This window comes from Watersipora subatra, chromosome 9 (assembly GCF_963576615.1).
Source record: "Watersipora subatra chromosome 9, tzWatSuba1.1, whole genome shotgun sequence".
In the NCBI taxonomy this organism is placed as follows: Eukaryota; Metazoa; Bryozoa; class Gymnolaemata; order Cheilostomatida; family Watersiporidae; genus Watersipora; species Watersipora subatra.
The window spans coordinates 52,662,806-52,671,266 of NC_088716.1; the positions used below are offsets into that span (position 1 = coordinate 52,662,806).

General features: G+C 35.3%; 1 protein-coding gene across 1 annotated transcript; it reads right to left on the bottom strand.

Annotated features, from left to right (window-relative positions):
- Window positions 1–1,095: 1,095 nt before the first annotated feature.
- LOC137405198 (uncharacterized) lies at window positions 1,096–7,923 on the bottom strand. The gene is made up of 4 exons (XM_068091426.1): window positions 7,755–7,923; window positions 3,308–3,428; window positions 2,499–2,664; window positions 1,096–1,713 (listed from the first exon to the last, which is right to left on the bottom strand). Exons 1-4 carry the CDS (start codon window positions 7,921–7,923, stop codon window positions 1,585–1,587), a joined length of 585 nt encoding a protein of 194 aa, XP_067947527.1. The 3' UTR covers window positions 1,096–1,584.
- Between the last annotated feature and the right edge of the window lie 538 nt (window positions 7,924–8,461).

Genomic DNA, 8,461 nt, shown 5'->3' on the forward strand with positions numbered 1-8,461 from the left:
TGACCTATTTTTATTGCTATATCTTACGGTAGACAAAGGAATCTCAGGTTTCAATAATGTCCGTTCTACGCTGATCTTGTACTTTTAGATCAACGACTTTTTGACTATTAAAAGTATTCTAGCAGTAACAAAGTTCTTTGTAAGTTATGATCATAACAGGATTATTCAGTTGTAACAATTGGTAACTGGAAAAGAACAAGATATATGTTTAGTGTCTGTCTTGGTTGGAAACTGACATTCTTATAGTTTTGACTATGCATTTTGTACGAGTGGTAGATTTGCAATTGTTAGTAACTTCTAATGTAAGGTTAACATTTCTACTCACTGTCAATGATGAACCAAAATGCATCAAATGTAAAATGGTTTTCTATTTGAAATTTTTAACCACTGTTATGTCAACTTTTTTGCTTTGCAATTGATGAGAAACTTCATTTATTCTGTTCACGCTTTCTTGAATATCTTACTCCAGTTAACACGAATGCTGAATTTAGTCTGCAGATCAGAAGTTGCGAGCATAATAGGTAGATAAATCTAAAATTTTCAACTGTTTATGGCATTGATGCAATTAAGGTACAATGTTCGGTTATGACTTCCTTTTACTAAGTTTGTAGTCCTGTATATCTTAGGACAGAGAAGATTTTCATACTGGATGCTTTTTGTGACATGTCATAGTGAAAATCAAACACTGACCTGCCACTCGGCTGCGCAGCTTGCTCAATGTTACAATACAGCTGCTTTATGACATATGTAGACTATAACCTCTTAAAGAAGGTTACACACCAGATAAAGATTCAATGCATGGCCATTATCAGCTAGTCACAGCAAACATGTGAGAGAGATCTACATCTATAGCTTAAATGACTTGATAAGTTATGCCTCTGTAGACATTTCAATGTGGAAAAAAAAGTTCTGATTTAAAGACAATTCCTCATTGTGTTTTGATGAACATTGCACTTTAAGATAAAATCTATAAAACAAGTTATTTGTTCGATCATCACAGATATAACAAATTGTGATGATGTTTAAAATAATGTTATGTTAGCGAGATTGAATTAAACTTGAGAAAGATTTGTGAACAACTCTTTGATGTGATTTTATGATATCATGTTTTATACGAAAATATTAGCAAGATTACAATGACAATTACACAGTGTATATAAAAAAGAAATAATATTGAGCAAGAGTTGACTGAAGTCATCAGCAAGAGAAGATAACAATTATCATTACATGATAAATGGCCATGTGTAGAGTTACCAAGTTCAACCATTATATAAATAAGGAAATTAATCTTATCCGCCTGAAAATTGACCAAAACTACAATAATAAAAAACACACTATGAATAGACCTTTTACTGTCACAGCAAATCTTGATTCAGATCTTTGTATTTTTTTAAAGGACAAAAATTACTCAAAAGTATTGTCTTCACCATGGCAACCGAGAAATAACAAGCTTAATAATATCATTGAACATAAAGATGTTTCCTTATTCACACTCGAGAAGACTAAAGATGATGTATTGTTCAACAGTTGACCAATAATATACTGTTGTTGCTCGTGCATTCAGTTGAGGAAATCACAAACGCTTTAGGTTTGTTTCTGTGGCTGTGGAAACAGAGAGTAATCAGTCCTCCACTTTACAAGATCACTCGGAGGAACACCGATTCGTACCTTTTTGTTTAGCGTTTCACGGTTGAAGTAGTAACCGCATGTAGGCTATAAGAGTTAACAAAATGAGTTCATTACACAAGTGCTTGACGGCAGCATTACCTGGTTCTACGCTATGTTACATCCTACACAGCTGGTTAACTCTTTAGTCTCCATTGCTGCCCTACTGAGAAGGATCGGAAAGGGTTTTTATAGTCTGAGACGGTACTCAAATGACCATACATTTCTAATTTCCTGTTATAGCTAATATCGACATAGCGTCGACAACCCTGTAAACAGTGAGTGTATTGTGCATTGACAGATTTTTCATCTCCTAAACTCTATTCCTTATATCTCCAGAGGTCAAAGAGTTAGCTGAATAACACATTTGCATTTAATAAGATGTTCTACCTTCCTTAATTTAATTCTAGTGTCTATACCCATATTCAAGAAAAAGTTTGAAATAATTTCAATGAACAACAAACAGCAACTTTATCACCAATGAGAGATGAAAACTAAAATGAACCAGGTTCAGGCCCACTAACTGGACGGAGGTTAAAACCAATTGGTACTTAGTCTTAATCAAATTAGGAGTCTATCAAGTACAAAATACGTTGTTGACCATTACTATGTCTGACATCACAAAAAGCCTTTCCGATTTAACAGATTTTGATAACTTAGGTTCTTTACTGATTCTAACGAAGCCGACTGACAACTAGTGCATACACTACTATTATTTTATTAAAATAACAGGCCGCATTATAAAATTAACTTTCAAATGTTTACACATCTTCATCCATACTGCAGCAATCATCGCCTCTCCTCTAGCTGTACCCATTCAATATCATCTTTACCTTGGGAGCGAGAGTTGTGAATGGAGCTATAGTATTTCCTCGTCTCAGTCCCAATTCAACTGAGTCAGCTTGCATTGGCTGCAGATGAGGAGCGGTGGGAGACGAGCTAGCTGTCAGTATGGGAGGGAAGCTGTGGCTCGCCGACATCGTTTCGAGTTTTCGAGATCTATGAAAAAGAAATGCATGAGAAATTCATTAGATTTACAACTACTATTAGTCTCGTCTGCATGAGACACTTTTGTTGTCCAGTTGCTATTACAATAAGAGTGTACGCTGACAATAGATGTCTAATGTAGTGTATATCTCAAGTGTTTCTTAAAGGCACTCGCAGTTGTCAGGGCCTCCGCAACGACGGAAAGCTCACCTGTTATTCAATATCATACACGGCTAGCAAATATTTGCTTGCTATACATTCAAACCTCCCCAGGCCTCTCAGTCGCAGGTTTGTGTTAGCTTATGGTAAACAGCTTTACTCGTGAGGATAAAATAGAAAACTCGAGATGGATCGATGCTGTTAATTTAATTTGTTGAAGATATTCTAGATTGAATAAAGATATATTTACTCGTTGAACGGAGATCTTCCATGAAACACACTAGTTATTCAATCACATACTTCCTCTCAAAATTGATAGTAACAGTTATTTTCGTTATATGTAAATTTAAACTTAGCAAAGTTCAGATCTAGACATTTTAGAAATAATCATTGCAGGAATAATAATACCTGCGTGTGCGATGAATAAAAAATATTTGATTAAGTCTTCAGCAAACTAGACTGTCAACTATTGAGTCATGGCAACTTGTAATCATACCTTGTTACATCAAAGTTTCTCAAAGGCTTCACTCCTATTTTGTTTGCTCGACGCTGTTCCAAGGACTCGTAAACGACAACCCTGAGGTCAGATGAAGAGCCAGAGCAATCCATTTGTTCACCTACAACCAACCAAATGCATGTTTTTGTTCCAGATGATATTTGCTGTTCTTGCGTCGTTAAAAAATAATTATAAGAGATAAAAATGATTTATTAGCAAAACTAGCTAGAATCTAATACTTTTGCCATTCCATCTTTCCTGTATGTATTTATTTGTATACTACACTTTCCTATAACATCATACAGCTTGAATGAATAGCTTTGTTATGAAACATGTACATGTCTGTAATTTTTAAGTACATCTATTAATTAGAATAATATATTATGTTTCTAGTTATTATTAAATTATATTAATTTCCAAAAATAGAAAACACTGTTTCACAATTTAATAAATGCAATAAAGATAGTTTCCTTTATACATTGTCCTAGTTACCTCCGCCTATACTAAAGTTGATGTACACAACTATCATCTAATCTTTAAAGTCTAGTCTGTCCTACGATTACTAATACAGGCTCGTGCTGTCTGAGCTCTCCTATCGCTGGCTTATAACCCAGGAAATTAGCCTACTATGTTTATTCGGCACGCCACACCTTGTGTTCCGTCAACTTGTTGCATATACAAGTAAAGGATTCCAGTCATCATAGTAGGTTTAGAGATCAATGATTTATTAACTTAAACCTGGTTTATACACTGATCTAGAGTAATGAGGTCTATTGGCTATCAGACTCGTGCACTTGAAAAGTTGATGGTCGCTGAGCAATAAAACTCTCTTGATAAAAAAAACGTGTAAGCCTATCAGATACTCTGTCTGATCTAAGCCTATCCGATACTCCGTCTGATCTAAGCCTATCAGATACTCTGTGATTCGTTTTGCTTTTAAGACTGTCAGGTACTTCGAGAGGGATGCTTTTATAATTTTATTAAATCAAAGATAGCACGAAAGTTAATTTGTTAAAGTTAACAGTTGACTCATCTGAGCCAGAATCGTTGAAATTTGACAAATATTGTACATATCTAAAGTTGTAGATGAATGGTTGTAGTTAGTAGAAAAGATGTTTGGCTTGCCCTACAATTGCTTCACCAACCTAATTCATTAGGACACATGATGTACAGCCCGCTATTTTGAAATTACAGCATGGGGATACACAGAGTAATAACATTATTAGTAGTCGCCAGCTTATAAAATCATCTGTCAGTTAAGTTTTACCTCAATAAAAATTTATTTACGGATTCATCTGCATACATCTAAATGGTATCTGTTTGCTTTAAGTATTAGGCATATATCTACTTTTAGAAGCGTCATAAATTTATCATAATGCCCAGATAACTTAAAACTACCAAACAAATGAATGTAAGCCCTTTCTAGAAATGAAAACTGTGTAACAACAATTCCTCGAAGATAGAGTGTGATGTCTGCTTATCTTACTGTAAGCGAAGGTAATGTGTTTTTAAGTGCATCATTGCACAAATGATGGCTCTGCGATTTTGTCTGGACATTTCTAAATCTAGTGGTAAAGAAACCTTAATGACAGGAGACATGCCCAATCGCAGAGAAAAAAATTTAAGTTTGGATGTCATAATTGTCACCACCAGTTGCCTTTTTTGGGAATTGAACACCAACCTGTTGTTTGCAAATCATTTGTTCTAGACCTCTAAGCTACAGCTACTCTCATGCAGGTCAAGGACATAGTCGAAACTGTTTGCATATAACAAACCGTAGCGAACTAACCAATGTGAACAGTGAATGTTTCTTGATCGCCCAATCACAGATCTCTGTGAAAGTTTCAGTATGACTTTAGGAACTGGGTATTCTATTCCTGCTATAATTAGGAGATTCAAACAGAAAGGCATAACTCCAAACTGTAGCCTAGCAGACTGATATTGTCAACGATGACATACCAGTAAAGGAAATACAGAAGACTTGTTAGGCTTGAATACATCAGCTTTAATCCTGCAAGGTCTAGTAAAAAAACTTCCAGTTAGTTTTATAGTTAAAAAGGTCTACATATTTGTGCGATTTCGTAAATAATCATAATTGTGGAAGGTATTTGATTTCATATGCAAATCCCTAGAAATTAACTTTATTTAATAGTTTCTTGTATTACAAAGGCTGCCAAACTACTAGCTGCTGTCAGTATTTTTACTTCGCTATTGAACCACCTTTTAATCAGCGCTAAACGTTACTCAGACTACATAACAGATTATGTGTTTTTGAAATATAAGGTTTTCCGTGTAAATACACTCATTATGAAAGTATATACAAAAGCTGCCCTTATGCTTGAAAAAAGAGATTAACTTTGCTTGCCTATTTAAAAGAAATTTAGACACCGGAGCAAGTCCAAATGTCAATCTTCCTTTTTACATGTGAAGCTAGCAGCATTTTCTACCTTATGCGGTTTATCAAACCATCCTTAGGTATAACTAAAGGTAGATGTTACAGTATGAATTGACATTCAATTGTTTGATGAGAAAAACTTCATTCTGTGTCTCTTTGTATGGCTAAAAACTGTTTGAAATCTCGATATACCTTCAACTAGCAATGACCATGCAAGTGAACTATAAATGACCTTGCAAGCTGTCACAATGTTTTAAGAATATATTTAGTCAAACAGCTCCGTTGCTGCTGGAAAAGAAATCATGGAGCAAAAGTAAAATGTTACTCTTTACAAGGCGACCAAGTATGTACAATATGTACAGTACGTACACGAACCATAAGCGATTCCTAATCGGTGAATGCGCAGTTGCTATGCTAAGACTATTGAAATCAAAACTGATTAGGTAATTCACTGGCAGCTAGTCAAAGCAAGGCTTATTGATTGCTGATATCGATTGTATTATTTGTGAGCCCTGCGACAGCGGTCACCAGCAAGACCGATGTATTCATTTCATTCCTTCTAACCTCGTGTTAGTCTTGTCAAACAGAGTTGGGAAGGTAGCTTTGAACAACAGGTCTATATTGGAATATCAATATTTGTAAATAGCATTGCTGCAGGGTGATACAGTTCAACAACGTTTAATTAGAAGCTACAAATGTTTTCTAAATGTTGTCAGCGTTGTAATTAATATTGGCCATAGACGTAAACTACTTTGTCCAAAAATAGTCTACTGCTCGATCTCGAGGGCAGCAGCCACGGCTAACAAATCACTCTTTTGAGTAAGAGACGATGACAGATATTTGATGTGTTCTATTTTTAATGAGCTATACCAGTGTGCCTTATATTGATGTATAGCAATACCACTCGGACACCCTAATAAAGGAAGTGTTGGTAATCTCCACTCTGTCCTACAGCCCTTTCCATACTTTAACAAATTAGCACAGATTCGTAGTAACTTTTTCAGAGGTTGTTCCCGATATCTTTTGTTTAATAGATCTTTTTATACATTACTTGGCTATATCAAATTAGCGAAAAACCATTCTGGCATGACCTATTTATGAGAAATGTCTCATCAATTCTCGAGAGAGAACGCAGGATACCAAACACGCTCGATGGCAGCTTGCAACAGGAAGTTAATCTTGTTCATAGTAAACTCCAAAAGAAACTTGAAAATATATTGCTTATCAACAATTTATCCATACTTCTGAATTGTTTTTGAAAATGTTGCATACTTATTAGTATGTTAAAGCAAAACTAGGCGCTAGCTCTGTTAATAGTGGAGTTTTCACAAAAGACTTGAGTCTGTTAGCTACAGAGTCTACTCTGTAGCTAACACGAAGACCGTGCTATAGCATTTCTTTGTATAGGTTGTAATATTGATTAAATTGCAATCTGTCTGCATGCCTTACAACAGAATGCTAATAACAGCATATCTTTAGCAAATATATATTTGGTTAGAATAATAATTTTTAGGTATCTATTTGATAAACGAGTCAAATCATAAGGACCTGAAATTTAATCTGGAAATGATAACAAAGTGTTCTTAGGAGACTGTTTCTTTAGGAGAGTGTGTTTCTACATAGAAAGTCACGTTTTATGTATCTTATACAGCTAATGTGAGAGGTCTGATTGTAAAGCTAGCGGTGGTTGATACCTTTGTTTGTGTGTGTTTGACAAATAGGAAACCTTGAATCACTGTTGGCTAACGTGTAGGAAAATTTCACCAAAGAAAAAGCTTGTAATTCTATTTTTCCTTGGGAAAGTAACATTTCAAAGAGCATTTTATGGCAACAAACTGAAAAATGGCAAGTATAACAGAGGAGTTCAATAAATTTTGGGTGATTTGGCAGTTCCTTTGATGAAAACATTCACAGGTGAATTTGAAGTAGTATTTAGAACGTTACTAAAAGCAAACTAGAAGCTTGTCATATGCAGTAAGTACATTAGTTGCTCCTAGCTGGCTGAAAAGTAACGCATTTGAACATAAAAAGTGTATTCAGAATATCACTTACCCGCTTTCTCAATGATCGGAGGAAGTTGGTGTTTACGCTCCTTTACAGAAGCTTTTGGCTGCAAAACCTGGCTCGGTTTTTTATCGACAGCGATAAGTGGCAGCGCAGTGCTTGACTCGGCTACTGGTGATGCTCTACGCTCGGTTGAAGAGAGAGTACTTTGCAGCATATTTCTTTGATCTTATTATATCTTTGAATTACGGTTTAAATTCAATGGCCGCTAAAATAAGGCATTGAGTGAATACAAACGCTATCAATTGATTCTATGGTCTCCAAGTTTTAGCTCAGGGTTATGAGCCGGATTGAGAAACTTATGCAAAAGCGTCAATCAAGTGCGATGAACGGCTTAAAAGTAAATTGAAACTAAGCCCAGCGTATTGATATTGTTGAATCGCAAACATTTAGACGGATCACTTACAAATGGCAGCAGTTTCTGAACGTACCTATTGAACCTTGATAACGGATAATCAATAATAGCAGTGAACGACTTGCAAAGCTAACGCGCAGCCGAAATGATCATACCTAAAAATGGTCATACCTAAAAATGGTCAAATATCGGCTAGTCTTCACAACAACATGATCTCAAAAGTAACGTAATAAGTTATGATGAACACTCTTTGGCACTGTGTTATTATATATACAAGATACATCTAATAGGGCATTGCTACTTCGAGCCTGAAAACACGTTTAAAATGTTTGCTGAAGCC